Here is a 16,524-nt window from a genome sequence, read left to right as displayed (position 1 = left end):
TAGTTCTTGATATATCATAACATTGTTAGTAGACAACATAACACCAAGTATATTTTTACAATAGTTCATGTGGACTCTCTCTATTGGCGGGGCTTTATGTGCACCCCATATTTCGCTTGCATAACTCAATAAAGAATTTATATAAGTATCAAAGAGTAATAACAAAGTGACATAGTTTAAACACATACTTTTCACATTTCTTCTTAAAGCAAACATTGCTTTTCTACCTTGTTCTGACAATTTCTGTTGTAACATATTATATTTGCCATTAAAATTTAAAAGTACACCAAGGTAAGTAAAATTATCAACAACTTCAATTTCCTTATTATCATAATACCATTTCTCATCAACATGAACTCTTCTACCTTTCCTAAATACAACAATTTTAGTTTTATCAATATTAACACTCAATGACCATTTTGATGTATACTCATATAATGTATCAAGCATATTTTGTAACCCCAAAACAGATTCTGAGAAAATAACCATATCATCAGCATACATAAGTAAAAATAAATTCAATTCTTTCATCTCATATGGTATGGCATTACTATTAATGAAAGCCATTTCACAATTGTTAACATATAATGAAAAAAGTATGGGAGATAACACCTCTCCCTGCATCAAGCCCAATTCATTGGGAAAATATTCAGAATTAAAACCATCAACACATACACAAGTAGACACATTAGTATACATAGATTTAATAACAGTTAAAAGTTTACCTTGAATACCAATTTTTGATAATTTATACCATATCATTAGCCTTTGAACAGTATCGAATGCTTTTGTGTAATCAACAAAACAACAATAAAGACGTTTGTTTGCTGATAGGGACTTAAAAATTACAGAAATTAGGGCAAAAATTGCATCTACAGTTCCAAAACCTGGGCGAAAGCCGAACTGGGCGTCAGTAATGACATCAAAAGAATCGGACCACTCCATCAAACGTTGATTTAATACGGAAGTAAATAATTTTGCGAAATTACTTACAAGACTTATACCTCTATAGTTATTTGGATCGTCTTCGTTTCCTTTCTTGAAAATAGGCACAAGTATAGCAATGGCCCAGCTAGTAGGAAATATACCGGATTGTAAAATACCATTGAAAACCTTGACTAATATTGGCATAAAAACATCTTTATACTCTATAAAATATTCATTCAAAATACCGTCTACTCCATGACTTTTATTGCGCTTTAAATTGCGGATGGCTTTTCAAATCTCCTCCTCTGTAATCACTTCATCAAGTTCAGGATATACACAATCGCCATCAGTGTTATTAAATAAATCTTCGTCACATGTATTGTCTATATTCACAGAAGACAATTTTTTAAAGTGTTCATAGAAAGATTGTAACGGTACATTATTTTTCTTTTCGGTCCTTTTCCTAAATTTAGAATAAAACAGTTTTGGGTTACTATATTTCAAAAAGTCCAATGCATTACCCTCTATACGTTGGTATTCTCGCTTAAGACGACGTTCCATAACTTTATATTCCCTCTTTGCACAAGTTAAGTTTGTATGGTTTACAATTGATTTTGAACGATTGAAAACATGTAGATAATCTATATAACATCGATAAAGTTCGATAAAATGTATGACAAAGAGTTTCTTCTGCTATTATTAGTTTCCTTTTCTTCATGGGGATTCCTTTGGGTCGTTAATTGGTTGACATTACAGAGTATTTGCCACGACGACTCAAGTTAAAATGTACGGGACTATTTCAAGCCTGCACATGTAAAAGCACAGAGATACATATCTTGTTCATCTGTTCTAGAAAGTCACGTGAAATTAGTAAATATTCTGTATCTCTCAAACTACTAAAATACTGACGAAAGTGATATTATTGTTGATAACTGAATCTCATGTCCTGCAACTTTCTTATAAAATGATTTAAGGGGTATATTGATGAGTATTTAACGTCCAGTGTCAAATATTACATGCAAAGAAATGTATGCTACAATGTATTTGTATATTTTTTATTTTCATTTGATTTTTTGACTACATGTACATCTTAAACAGCATATCTTATGTTCAGTCATAACAATACATTGAACTACATGACTGTAAATTAACTATGTGTAAATATCTGTTTTGATTGTATTGTAATTTGTATGTGAGAGCCTCAGGGAAGATTAGTTTATTGTAACTAACTGAGTTTACCCTCTTTAAATAAAGAATTTATTATTAGCTCACCCGGCCCGAAGGTCCAAGTGAGCTTTTCACATCACTTTGCGTCCGTCGTCGTTAACTTTTACAAAAATCTTCTCCTCTGAAACTACTGGGCCAAATTAAACCAAACTTGGCCACAATCATCATTGGGGTATCTAGTTTAAAAAAATGTGTCCGATGACCTGGCCAACCAACCAAGATGGCTGTCATGGCTAAAAATAGAACATAGGGTAAAATGCAGTTTTTGTCTTATAACTCAAAAACCAAAGCATTTAGAGCAAATCTGACAGGGTGAAATTATTTATCAGGTCAAGATCTATCTGCCCTGAAATTTTCAGATGAATCGGACAACCTATAGTTGGGTTGCTGCCCCTTAATTGGTAATTTTAAGGAAATTTTGCTGTTTATGGTTATTATCTGGAATATTATTATAGATAGAGATAAACTGTAAACTGCAATAATGTTCAGCAAAGTAAGATTTACAAATAAGTCAAGGTTACCGAAATGGTCAGTTGACCCCTTTAGGAGTTATTGCCCTTTATAGTCAATTTTTAACCATTTTTCGTAAATCTTAAGTCATCTTTTACAAAAATCTTCTCCTCTGAAACTACTGGGCCAAATTAATCCAAACTTGGCCACAATCATCTTTGGGGTATCTAGTTTAAAAAATGTGTCCAGTGACCCGGCCATCAAATCAAGATGGCTGCCACGGCTAAAAATAGAACATAGGGGTAAAATGCAGTTTTTGGCTTATAATTCAAAAACCAAAGTAAAAATTGTTTGCCCTTAAAACGGCTTTTGTGTGAAAAGTGATTATATCCGGTTTATTCAATGAAAATCTGAAGTTTTCAACTATAGGTCTAAAATATTGAGATATGTCATTCAGCTCAGAAATAAATAAAGTGTAAACCATCGAGAAATTGAAAAATACATCGATGCATAAAGTGAGACCTTTACAAAATTGCTATCAGATTTAATGTTTAATCGTTTGTCAGCAAATGAGACTTTACCATGACTTTACCGAATATCGAGTTTTGCCGATAATTGTGTTCTCAATATATATTAACTATAGTTTAAGAGTTGATTTTTTGGTATCATTTTCTTTAGCTTTTCCAGCCAAAAGAAGTTAATAGTAATTAAGACCATGTTTTTCTTTTGTTTGCGTAAGGAGGGTATAATGCTTCATAAGAAGATGTTAGTTCGTATTCGTGTTAGCACTTTCCACAATTTAAAACACAAACCTCTTTTCCTTGATATGAATTTTTGGAAAGTACATATATAGCATTCAGAAGAGAACCAGCAATGGCAGTTCACTCTGGCCGTAAATGCAGAATTTGTTCCATGAGTTCAGAGAAATAGGTGCTCAGTTTTTTTCGTATTTTTATATTAAACAAAGCCCAAAAAGCAAACTAGAGATAACATAGAAGTTAACAAGATGAAGAGACACTTTAGATTAGTATAATTAAGACTATGAAGCTTGAACCCATGGACTGCAAAAAAACAATTGTTCGCGTTGTTTATATTCAAACAGATACAACTTCTTTGTTGCCAATTTTTTTTTTATCTATTACCCCGCTCAATTCCCAGGTGAGGGACTGTATTTGGTGTTTCCAGAGCTTGGCCATTACTAATTTTCGTTGATGAAATCCATTGACTTTAAAATTTAAGAAAACACAATTTGTGACAACCAGTAATTTCTGTTTTTGGCATACTCGATTACAGAAAAGAAAAAAAAAGTACAACAAAATTGGTGAAAAAAACTAAATTGGGAGGTATGAGATCAGAGGCCCAATCATAGATGACCCCCCCCCCTTTTTTTCCCCCGGATATTTCAGGCAATTTCGAACATATCTAAATGTGTATAAGTACTCGTTTTTTCCAAACATTAGTTTTTGGAAGCAACTACCTGTTAGGTTTTAAAAGACTAAACTTAAAACTTAAAACTTCTGCGAAACAAAATTTAGCGGTAAACCTCGTTTTTCCCATAAGGTACCTCTCAAATTTTGGTTTTTCCCTTCCTGACGTTATTTTCTAAAAATAGACGACAATTTACAGTATTAATTTTCATTGGATAAAAAACCTGACGTGAACACGACCTTGCTCCGAATGAACTAAACTGAAACGGGAAGGCGACATTTTGTTTGTAGATAAATATTATTTAGTGAGAAATTTGTTTAAGCATTGAATTCTTAGATGGGAGATTCTGGAATTGTTACAGATATCAACTCTTTGTTTGAGTCTGTTGAGCAGGATAACGATGACAATTTTTATAAACTGCAGAGCAAGGCCATAATTGGAAGGTAATTTTTTAGGACATGACAAAAATAATTTTAGGTGATGTCAGGCCTCACTTCATAAATTTTATTACCTGGAAAACAAGTTATTCAAATTTCAATCCCGGATTTTTTAATGATTGATTATTGCATGTAGAACGAAAAATTACAATCCCACAAAAGGGGGCGCGTTGACCTAGACTATATTTGAACTTTTATCTTTATTTATCGGAGGTAAATATATTGATGACAATGATGTGTTGATAATGTAACATATGCATTTGCATTTTTATGGTACTACTAGATGGCAGCTGGCTGGGGCCATATAGTCTTACACTTGTCTGTCATTAAGTTATTCTGTCATTTATTTTTAGCATATATATACAAGTCTTCAATGGCATGTGGTTTTACGCGGTTGATGTTTGCTGATATAATGTGCTTTTGAAATTGAACATTTCTATTTTTTAAACAATGAACCTGTGGTAGAATGAGATTGCCAATGACACAACTCTTCACAAGTGACATTATGACACAGAAATTAACAACTTTACCACCACATTATGTCACTGAATGGCCTTCATCAATGAGCAAATCCCATAACAAGACCATTTGTGTTGTAACTTGTTCAGACACTTAAGGTCCTGTATGTTACAGGGCTTTAGTAAACAATTAAATCATCAAGAAACTGTTACACTGTCCTTACATTTATTCTTCAGTAAAGTGGAGTGTCTTTAACCACTTATCATATGCAATGCACATTAACATACATGTACATGTGCACTTTAACACACAATAACTGATTGATCTTCTGATCTTTCTGGTGATCAAATGGGTGTCTGTTTAATGTCCAGTCGCAAATTAAATGGAAAGTTGTCTCATTGGCACTCATACCACATCTTCTTTTATCTAGTATATACAATTTAAACATGTTGAATATGAATGTAACCAATCATGCTAGATAGTTAATAAATGTATTTTATATTTGGGCTTGTGTGTTTACCTTCACTCAGAAGAACTTTCAATGTGGGTAAACTATCTATCCAGCATGAAAAATGTGTATGTCAAATCATATCAGAAAATTTTGCTATTGTGTGGTAAGAAGAAAAGAAAATGTGCAAAATGAACAAACACATTGACATTCTTCTATAAAACTCTTCTACCTTCTCTCTAACTTTACCATATCAAGAATCAACTACATTTGAAATTGAAAAACATAAATTATTTCATTCTTTGAAAACTTGGAAAACATACATGACATATCAGTATTTAAAGCATTTAATAAAATGAAATTTCAGATTTTTTTTGTTTCAATGTCACACTGAGTTTGGTTAAGTTCCAATTATTGAGATGTTGCCGATATCATGAAAAAGAATATAAATCATAATTGTTATCATATAAAAAAAATACTGTTTTTGTTGCCTTGAATGGTCTCAAAAGGAATGAAATTGGTGATTTCTGCTTGATAGATAACACAGATTTTGATAAGAACTGGTACATGTACACTTGTAACTTCTGATAAATCAAACCTTTTGTCATGATAGTCATGATAATGGCAAGCTTGTTTGAACAATACAAACTGATCAGATTTGCCCTAACTGTTGCCTAACAATTATTTGAAGGCAATAAAAAAAGCATGACATTCTCAAGTAAGGAGATGTGGTATGATTGTCAACGAGACAATTCTCCAACAGAGTCCAAAGAACATTGAATTGAGCAATTATAGGTCACTCTAAGGCCATCAACATTGAGCAAGACCCATACCATACAGTCATCTATATATTACAGGTCCTGACATAAAGAAATGTGCAACATAAAAATAATTTATGACAGCAACAAACAAAAAACATTTACAATAAATATCCAGCGAATGACAATCCTTGAAATACAGGTTCCTGGCTTGACACTGTTACATGTACATACAGAATATTGCATCTTTAAACATGTGTATAAGCCCTGTACCCTCTCCCTAACCGAGAATACTGATGCAACAGCTCAACATACAACTTGTAAGAACAAACTGTAAATATCAGTTGGAATAAACAAATTTGCTTATAACCTAATACTTAAATGATCAAAGAATTTCAGAAAAAAATTATGTTCCCCTATGTATGAAAATGCCCCTTCTTTGCTGCAACATAAATTCTCTTACATGTAGGGTATAGTTGCGTAAATCTATAAAGATGGCTTAAAGGCTGAGGCTCTTATAAACCCACTTATAATGTATTTTTAGTAAGGCTCATATATAAATAAATTTTGATTCATTGAAAAGTTTCAATATTTTCATGTTTATTTTTAATTCTAATATGACGTGCTTCTTTCGCTTTGTAAACAACACCGTGATAAAATTCTCGATATATCTATACTTAGCGCAGACTCCAAGATGTACACAAATGGCTGTTTAAATATGCCTCCCATGTAAATCCACATGTATCGTAACCTATGTGTAAACGGTTGTGGATTTCGCTGTGTTAACATTAATACAATTGAATAAAACAATATAGAACATTTATTCTGATTCTGACGCATAACAAAAAGAATTTACACATTAGAGAACGGAAAAATGGACAAAAACAAAATAAATTAAAATTCCGCGAAATTCCAGTAATGATTTTGGCGCATTAACGTCATTTCAAAACATGACGTCATACGAATGAAAACGTCAAAGCTGAAGGTTTTTCTATTGCGTTTACCTTCTAAACTCGGATACAATTGCATTAAAATAAAGTATTGAGGTAGGTGTTGCTTGTTTTCTGTTCTATTGCATTATTCGCACATTTACTGATTTCAGCAAGTCAACATGGCGGCTCCTTGGTTACAACATGTCAACAGTGAATTTGACGGTAGCTTACGATAAAAAATGTAAATTTAAAATTGCAAATGTTGGGTTTACTGAGAAGTAAATAAAGTAATCACATTTTTTTCCTAGCGGTTAGTTAAGAAATCATTCATGCATGTTTATTAGATTTGTTTTACATTTATCAAACAGTGGGTAAAATAGAACAGCCACACACACGGTATTACCATCATCGCTTCAGTTTTTTAATGATCATATTTGTCCTATTAGAATCGAAATAATTCATGGAAGCCATAGATTTGTTGTAAATTTACACATGGCCTGGGCCGTGATATTCGTTAATTTTATCCCTCGCTAACGCTCAGGATAAAATTCAAATATCACGGCCCAGGCCATGTGTAAATTTCCAACAAATCTATGGCTTCCATGAATTATTTCTTAAATTTACAACAACACAAAACACAAAATCGATAAATTTTAAACAATGCAAAGTTGCAAACCATTTAGAGTTTTGAAAAGATAGATGTGAGGACAAGTTACAGTACACATTCATGGTACAAAAAATAAATGATAGACTAGCTAAAATGTGATACATGTACATGATGGAGCATATGCATGAAAAAAAGACTGTCATGATGTTTTCTTGTCTGATATGGGTTTTTTTTTTGGAAGTCTTACCATGTATATTATGCAAACTTGTGATTTTTCATTTGCAGTATGGGAGAAGTATTTTATTGCACTTGTTCCTTTAAAAAATTAATAATTTGATTAGGGAGCGTTGACACCAATATTTATAATGTTATCTATATTTTGTTGGTATACACTGTAGATTATAATGATTGTTATACTGGTAATTGTGTACTAAATTTAAATATAAGCATATCTTATGCAGTAGATACATTGTACATGTATGTGCAAACCAGGGGCGTAGCCAGGTATTCAGTCAACTGTAGGCACAAATCGGCAGGGGGTCTGGGGCCGCTCTTGAGCGGCCCCCAGCAGGTCCAGGGCAGAGCCCTGGTAGGGCGTTCAGGGGGCGAAGCCCCATGACGGAAAACGGTTTTCAACGTTTTAGCTGCAAAATTTTATGTACAAAAATATCAAATTTACTAGTTATTTAATCATGATAATTATAATATACAAGATAAAAAGTTCGAAGAATTATGAATTATGTACCATAACATCAGTTTGGTGAATTAAATAACGCAGTATAATTGGAAATATAAAAAAAAATATGTACAATATGCATTGCCCAGCGTAGATCAGCGTGGATCAGCGTATGGACTATCCCTTTAATTAAGCAGTACACCCTGTTTGGTATTATCATATCTAATTCTGTTCTGATTGATATATACTTTTAACTTAATTTATAGTACATATTGACGATCCTTCATTAAAAGATAGGCAGGTGAACACTGATCTTACTATATATAATAAAACTATTCTAGACATCAACCATCAATCTTTTGAATCTTAAACCTTCACCCTAGCCACACAAACACATACATGTACACACAAAGTCGATGCCTAACAAAATTCAAGAAATTCGTATTTTTTTATATACTCTACTGTAAAATCCCTACCTGCTTAGGAATTTGAATAATTGTGGGCTGGCCATTACACGCAGATCTGAGACTAAGAGTATTCAAAATTACTGGAAGCCAGTTGATTGATTGATTTTTAAACATCCAGTGTCAAATATCTATGCAAGTTCAGGACAAAAAAACAATTTTACAATAACTACAACTTGGAGCTAGGACCTGTGATAGGTGTCGTCCAGGACGAAGGTCTGGAAATAAAAAATGCCATGCATTGGAAAATGAGGGATTATTGGATAGGAGCCGAAATTTTGCCATTCAGTAGACCAACTACGAACTCCTCAAAGAGTTGCATTCTCTCTACAACTAGGCATCGGATTTAATGTCCCTATTCTGACAAGACGTGACTGCGTTTTTATACATCCTGCACAGCCAAACAGACGACCAACATTGGCAAGTCGGGTGAAGACATAGTGGAAAGCTAGTTGAAAACTAACAGCAAATAATTAAAAACTTCATGTGTCTAAGTTGAGGTTCATTCAGGTTTTTATTGATAGAAGTGAAATGATCTGAACCAAAGTTCTAGTTTATAGTTTCTATATAAGGTAAAATAGTAAAAACATTCAATTCTATTCAATATTCCATTCACTAAGGACGAGAGACTAGTGTACACATGACATTCGATAATTAATGAGTTTTAACAACTTCACTGGCTTTCATCTACAGATAATGTTGTTTATTATTTTTTTTAATAAAAAAAAATATTTGTGAAAAAATTATAAGACTAGTTTCTTCTTCAGAATTCTCATCATCTTTTTTTTTCTCTGGTCGTCCTTGAAAAGAATTTGTTGGACCTCACTAGACATGCTATGAGTTCTATTGCAAAATACTAAAATAGTGACAGCTCTATAAAATTTTGGTGGTCAAAACCTATGGAGCACCACTTTTTAAAACCATTTCTCCTGAAAGATGTTTTATAAGGAGGTCAAATCTCCAATTTTTGAATTGTTTTCCCTTTAAAATCCCCCCCCCCCCCTCACACACACACACACAATTTTAGATTTCACAATATACCAGACATGTTGTTAGACCTGATTAATATACTTAGCAGTTAAATTCAATTGAATATTGATTTAAAAGAAAAATTAAACATCATTGAAATAAAGGGAAAATAACATGAAATGGGAATTTATTCAAATATATATCCATCATAAATGTTTCTTGGATGGACAACATCACCTTGAAGTTTGAAAAGTTGACATCTATCAGTGTCCTAAAATTTTCTTTCTTTTTTTAAAAGATTAGGTATATTGAAATGAGTAACACTCTTATTAGAATTAAATACTTCAAATGCTCCCGTTCTGATATATATCGTGCATCCTTATGTGAGATGCATCAGAATGGGAGCAATTCATGGATTTAATTCTAATAAGATTAAAATGTGAAATAGGTACATGACTTGCATAAATTTTATCAAATATTATCTGGTAATGAATGTCTGGTTTCATTGATCACATTTAGAAACAAAATTGAATATTTTATGCATCAACGAACATGATTCTATGCAAAGTTTATTAACTTTAGTCTGTCCATATGCAAAAAAGTAAAAAGGGATTAGTATATGGGTTATTAGAAAGTGATAGATTTCACTGAAATGTGAGCAGACTTGTTAGTGGCCCTCTGTAATCGATAACACACTTATTTCACTGAAACGTGATCAGACATGATGGTGGCCCTCTGTAACCGATAACACATTTATCTTCTCACTTGGAAGATGGCCCTTTCAAAGGTCACAAGTCATCTTATCACAATACAAAATAGGTTTGTTTACATCGTAACTAGATGTAATCAAATGATAAATTCATCTATCAAATACTGTGGTAGTTGATGCATTGTACCAACTGGAGGTCCCGTACAAAAGGGAGGTATAGGCTAAGACTCGTCAAAATGAAGTTACCAGTTACAAGGTAGTCATTTCTTATTTTGTCAGCTGACATTAAAAACTTATATATATATTTGATTATAATGTATAGCGGGTTATTTTTGGGGTGTGTAAATTTTTGCTTATTTTCGCGGACAGAAAAAAGGCCACAATAAATTCCTGTACATGCAAAGGTATTGATAATAGGTTTGAATCTGCCAAAATAATAACCGCCTCTTTTAATGAAAATAACCCACTATAAGGTAATATATCTAGTTTTTCACATCCTCAGCTTGTTCTTTGTTTTATTGTCATGATTGTAGATTGTTGACTCTATGCAAGCAAAAGACATTACCTTATAAAATACTTCTTGACATCAAGTGATACTATCATAATACTTCAAAGTTCACATATTTTGCTATAAATATTACGTATGATATGCTGAGGAATAAAAGATTAATATCTTTAGATCATTCATCTTATCTTTAGTATGTAATATTAAGAATTTCCTCCCTGATACATGTAGTTTCCGGTTTGATATATATAGCATTCTAAAATTAAAATTGAACTTTGTTCTCTCACTTGCATTTATGGTTCAATATATATATATGCTGTTGAACATGTTTACATAAGGGGCACACTGACTGCCAAAGAGGGGCACACTCCAGACGAGTAAGACAAAAACTGTCAAACTAGTGAAATGCTGGTAGTTTTTAAATTTACATGAAATTTCCCCAGGGAACTGCTCACTTTCAAAAGAAAGTTTGTACAGTACTGAATAAACAGGAAACATCATGTCTTATACCTTATATTGTTTTATGGATAGATCTCAGTACACTGTATTGATTTCTCGTTCTTCTTAAATGTTAAGTTCACAGGGGTCATATTTTAATTCTATACATGAATATGTAAGACTGAATGAATAAGATAACACTATGTTTTATTGATATATTGTCGTGTACAAAGTAACAATGATGTATGCATATACCAAATATTTAAGTCAATAATTCAATAGGATTATCTAAAGTGTAAGAAATTATTTCAATATTGTTATCTTTGCAGTCCAAAAGTTGATATCAAACACTCAAACATGCCTCTACGAGCCAATATGAAGTTACAGTTACAGAGACAGCAGATTGAGGCGGAGGAGAAAAGAAACCAGTCCATGTCACAGTCATACAAACCTCCCCCTTCACAACCAAAGATCATACAGTTTCCTATCTCATCATCAGTCTCAAATGTCGACTTAAATGTAGCACCACAGATACTTAAAGTAAGTGTTTTACAGTAAGGTGTACATGTAGCAACCCTAGGCCTACAAAAACATACAGGTTTTGTACACAAAGATGCTAATCATTTTATTGGACAATTAATGAAGCAGGACATCCAGTATTTAGCACTGGATTAGTTCTTACATTTTAAAGGAAATGTTTATGTTTTATTGTGGGGTTGAATTAGCTTGATTGATTAAGTGTTGATGGCTTAACGTTTAATAGCAAATATATCATAAATATATAGTAAACATGTCTTGATCATAAATATATAGTAGACATGTCTTGATATTCTAGCCATTTTATGGAGAGTCATATTTACCAATGCTCTTTTAACAGTAAAACTCTCGACATTGCAATTTTCAGTTTTTAGGGTAATTAGGTCAAGGTCAATGTCACAACAGTAACTGAACTATAAGACTAAGCTTAGACAAATTTTGATTTGCAGAAGTTATCTTTTGAAGGATATGTCCAATCTTCACCAAACTAATTTTGATAATGACACTTGGGATGAAATAACATCTGCATTTATAATGATTGAGGTAGTAGGTAAAAGGTCATGGTCTCAGTACCTATAAATAGACTGAAAATTTATTCCAGACAATATATTTTAAGCCATAAGTCACATGGTAACCAACCTGTGGTGGATATCATGGGTCAGGGTGGAAAAGACACTAGATTTAGAGGTCTTGGTAAATGGTCAAAGTTTCAAAAGCAGTTTTAGGACTGAAATTTGTTGTCAAATTTTTTATTCTCCATCTTTTGACATAAATTGTCAGCATACATATACTTTACAGTCTTCATCCCCAGAAAAAAAGATGGTACCTGTCGCACTACATGATCAAAACTATCTGGGTTTTATTCTGCTACAAATCAACAGGAATATTACAAATGTACCAAGACCTAGGCTATGCTTATATTTATACCCATGGGTAACTTTTCATATTGTGTATGTTAAATGAGTGCATTAAGTGAATGGGCTTCACTCTTGCCATATTCGAAAGTTTATTAACACTATTAAAAAACTCATATTTATACATTTTACTTGTATAATTTATATTTAACATCCTTTATATCCTTCAAAAATACTTTTTATAGCCAATTTTTGTGAATTTTAAGAAGTGACATTTAAAAACTCCTTTGATGAATAGAAAAGCTACATGTATTAAGTGCATATATAATTTCCTTTCTGTGTATACTATGGTCCATGACAAAGGCTACAGGAAATAATATGTTGTACCTCTTACCAATGACAGGGTAATTATGGGATTATTTTCTTCACAAAAATACTGTTTTCATGTTTTATGTTTTAACTACATGTACATGTATTTGTTCCTTTTGATGGATACATTTACTTAAATATCTAGCTTTTGACTGATTGACATCATCAGACTTGGGAACAATCCAATGTTTTAAAGATATAGGCCTACATAAAAGTAACACATAAATGGTGTTGAATTTTGCTCTGATCAGATTTTTTTTTGCAGGGCTATACTCTTTCCCTGAATGCATTGGTCTTTTGTGCGAAGGGGGGTTCTCAATGCAAACATTTTATTTTTCAATTGAAATGACAACACATAAAATCCCAACGTCATCTTTGTTTTGTTTTAATGAGGTTACAATAAATTTTTCATCATAAGATTTTTTTTGTGAAAAGAGTCACAGTGCAAATTTATACAGATAAGATAAGATAACTTTTGGTTTTCCAATAAAGACCCTTAATGGGCAAACTCAGTACAATGTTTAGTACAATACACATTTATAGTGTAGATAATAAAAGAGATAAAACATGTCAATAACTATAACCCAAATGTTCATAATATTCAGTGTTTTTTAACCATACATCATGGAAATCTTCATATCCAGGCTGAAATAACTTCTTTTGAGTTAAGTCCTCCTCATGGCTAATGCAAATAAACAAATATATGTGGCAACAACCCTCCCCAAAAAGATAAATAAAAATAAAATGAAATAATGGTTTATACACTGTACCCAGTTACATGATTTCAGGGGTTGAAGTCATAAAACTTTGCTCAGTGCTCGGAGCACAAAAATCATGCTCGAAACATGAAATCAAGCATTTTGATTGGTTGATTCTTGAGTCTGAGTACAAAAACCGTGCTTGAAAGTTTTATGACCGCAAGGCCTGAATAATATGAGTGCAAAGGTCAGAAATGCCTGTAGAATTTAAATGGCTTTATATATCTGGTTTGTAGACAAGTTCCCATGTAAAAATTATCCACAACAACAACAACAAAAAAAGCAACCAATAAAATGATTGACATGCATAAACCTAGGGATGGGAAGAAAGGTTGATGGAGATAAAAGGTTTTGATTAACCTGTTGTAATGTCAAGGCTTATGTAGTGTGGACTTGTATAGTAATTAGGTTGTTAGTCTTGGATAAACTGTCCTGACTATTAAGTATCATTAATGAGGGGGTGGTGTCCGCCATCAATTTTAAGACACTTTGTATGGGAAATATTTTTAGTTATCATGGGCTTAAAGGTAAGAACATAAGATCAGGAAAATATTATTTTTTTTGTAGAATTCTTGGCATTGAATTTCTGTTAAATTTTTTTTTTAATTACCTGTGGGTCTAATGTATAAAATCAGACCCTAAATATGTTTTGTTTATGTATATATATACAGTGTATAGACAAGTAGTCTAATCATGACAATGCTGGCAACATCTTGAACAACAAAAAAATCATTTATTTTTATTTAAAATTTGAAGAATCTTATAGAACATCTTAAAAACAAATGTAGTCCTAGAAGCTCCCCTCACCCTGTACAAAAAATGAAAAAATTCTAACTTGATATTTAATTTTTATTTGTTTTCATATGAACTTGTCTGAATTTACTTATCTTGTTCTATGGCAGCACCAGATACATGTACAGTTAGTTGGTATCTTACTTTCATACTCATCTTTCACACTTGATTGGTTAAAAATTAAATGTCCCGTGTTTGCCTGATCCCTATATTGTTACTTAAAATGAATTGTACCCTGAAAGATATACAGTATAACATATATAAATTTTCATATAGCATTTATATATTCCTGATAAGTTAAAAGTTAATCATTATTTGCAGTAATTCAATATTGTTATCCTCATGGCCACCTCAAATATAAGGTCTAATTATTTAGAGATGAAAAGGTTAAAACAGGAAGGAGGAAATTTAAATCAGGAAATATATTGTCAACATTATAAAGACTATTAACAAATGTAGATTGATTTAAACTCCTAATGGTACATCAAGGCAACCTCTTAACTGTGTATGAACTTTTGTCCCACTGCACACTGCTCGATGAGGTTATTCACTGGTGTCCCATTGACTAGATAATTTGTACCAGTTTGGTTAAAGGAGGTGTATTTATGGAAATACATATATCCATGTACAATGAAAATTGTGGTTTTGTCAAGTGTAGAGACAGCTTCTAAAATAAGTAAATATGGAAAAATTGTGGAAGTCAAGCTACAGAAATCTTGGGTAAGAACCAGCAGTCACTAATATTTTTATAAGATGTAAGGTTTCGATTTAACTTCAGTATCAGGAATTAAGTAAAGTAAAAAAAAATAATATATAAATATAATTTTATTTAAGAATTCATTTATTTTGCAGGTCGAGTCAAAGTTACAAAACCCCACTCAGTTCCATGTCCAAGAGAGCAAGAAACGACAAATTCATATGTTCCTTAGTAATCCTCATGGCAAAGTTACATCCGTACAGTCTCTACCTGTCTCAACTCACTCACAAGAGCCTCTACAGACACTCAGTGGTAGTGTCCCATTGGACCAGGACAGTAATTTGTCGGCAGACCTTAGCAGTTCAGCCATGTCCTCAGAAATGGCAGATGTAAGTATATGTTGAATGATGCTGTCATTATCTTATACTGTGAATTCATTATTAATCATTGGATACCAATGATTGTGGATTTAGTGGGTATAGGGTGACCCAGAATTAAATTTTTCAAAGGATTTTAACTTTTCCATAGTAATGTCAACAAATTTCAAATTTTCTATTCAAAAGTATGCAGACAAAATCATAGAATCAATTATCCACAAAAAATCATTTTTCTTCAGCTTAGTATATAGAAACTCTTCTCATATGACTTTAACATGTTTAAATTATGATCATTAAAATAAGATGGAAATCTTATATCTTTTAAAAATATCTTATTTTATTCATTGTTTTTTTCCAGATGGAACTGATTAATGAATTAATTAGTTTGCAAACCGTTGATCCTCATCTGGACAGTGATCTCAGCCTTATAGAACCAACTCTTGACCATCTCTCATCTACTGTAAGTGGACCACTTACATTCACTATTGTATTTTCCTGTTGACGTGTGTTATATCATAGTCATGCAGTTGAAATGCATATTACTAATTGTTACTCATATATTTTAGCCTGTGTAATATGTCTTACTCTGATTCAAATACTATGTTTTTGGTCGTAAACAGATAAAAAAAAAATATACAACACATGATTCAAACTTATCCAAATTTTAAAGGAGTTTTCTGATTTCTATTAACAAAAAATGCTTTGA

At 32.2% G+C, this 16,524-nt stretch overlaps 1 protein-coding gene across 4 annotated transcripts in view; it reads left to right on the top strand.

Moving 5' to 3' along the window:
• Positions 1-16,524, top strand: part of LOC143067077 (microphthalmia-associated transcription factor-like) — a 40,610-nt gene that overhangs the window by 11,970 nt on the left and 12,116 nt on the right. For 2 of the 4 annotated variants that reach the window (XM_076240106.1, XM_076240115.1), the window contains 3 exons: positions 11,764-11,974; positions 15,597-15,830; positions 16,177-16,278. In XM_076240106.1, the coding sequence (XP_076096221.1) occupies positions 11,764-11,974; positions 15,597-15,830; positions 16,177-16,278 (547 nt within the window). Of the gene's footprint in view, positions 1-4,273; positions 4,476-10,602; positions 10,748-11,763; positions 11,975-15,596; positions 15,831-16,176; positions 16,279-16,524 lie in introns of those variants that run through there. The other 2 variants (XM_076240125.1, XM_076240133.1) reach the window with 2 other exon arrangements.

This window comes from Mytilus galloprovincialis, chromosome 1 (genome assembly GCF_965363235.1).
Source record: "Mytilus galloprovincialis chromosome 1, xbMytGall1.hap1.1, whole genome shotgun sequence".
NCBI classification, from domain to species: domain Eukaryota; kingdom Metazoa; phylum Mollusca; class Bivalvia; order Mytilida; family Mytilidae; genus Mytilus; species Mytilus galloprovincialis.
This window is presented reverse-complemented; position numbering and strand designations above follow the sequence as displayed.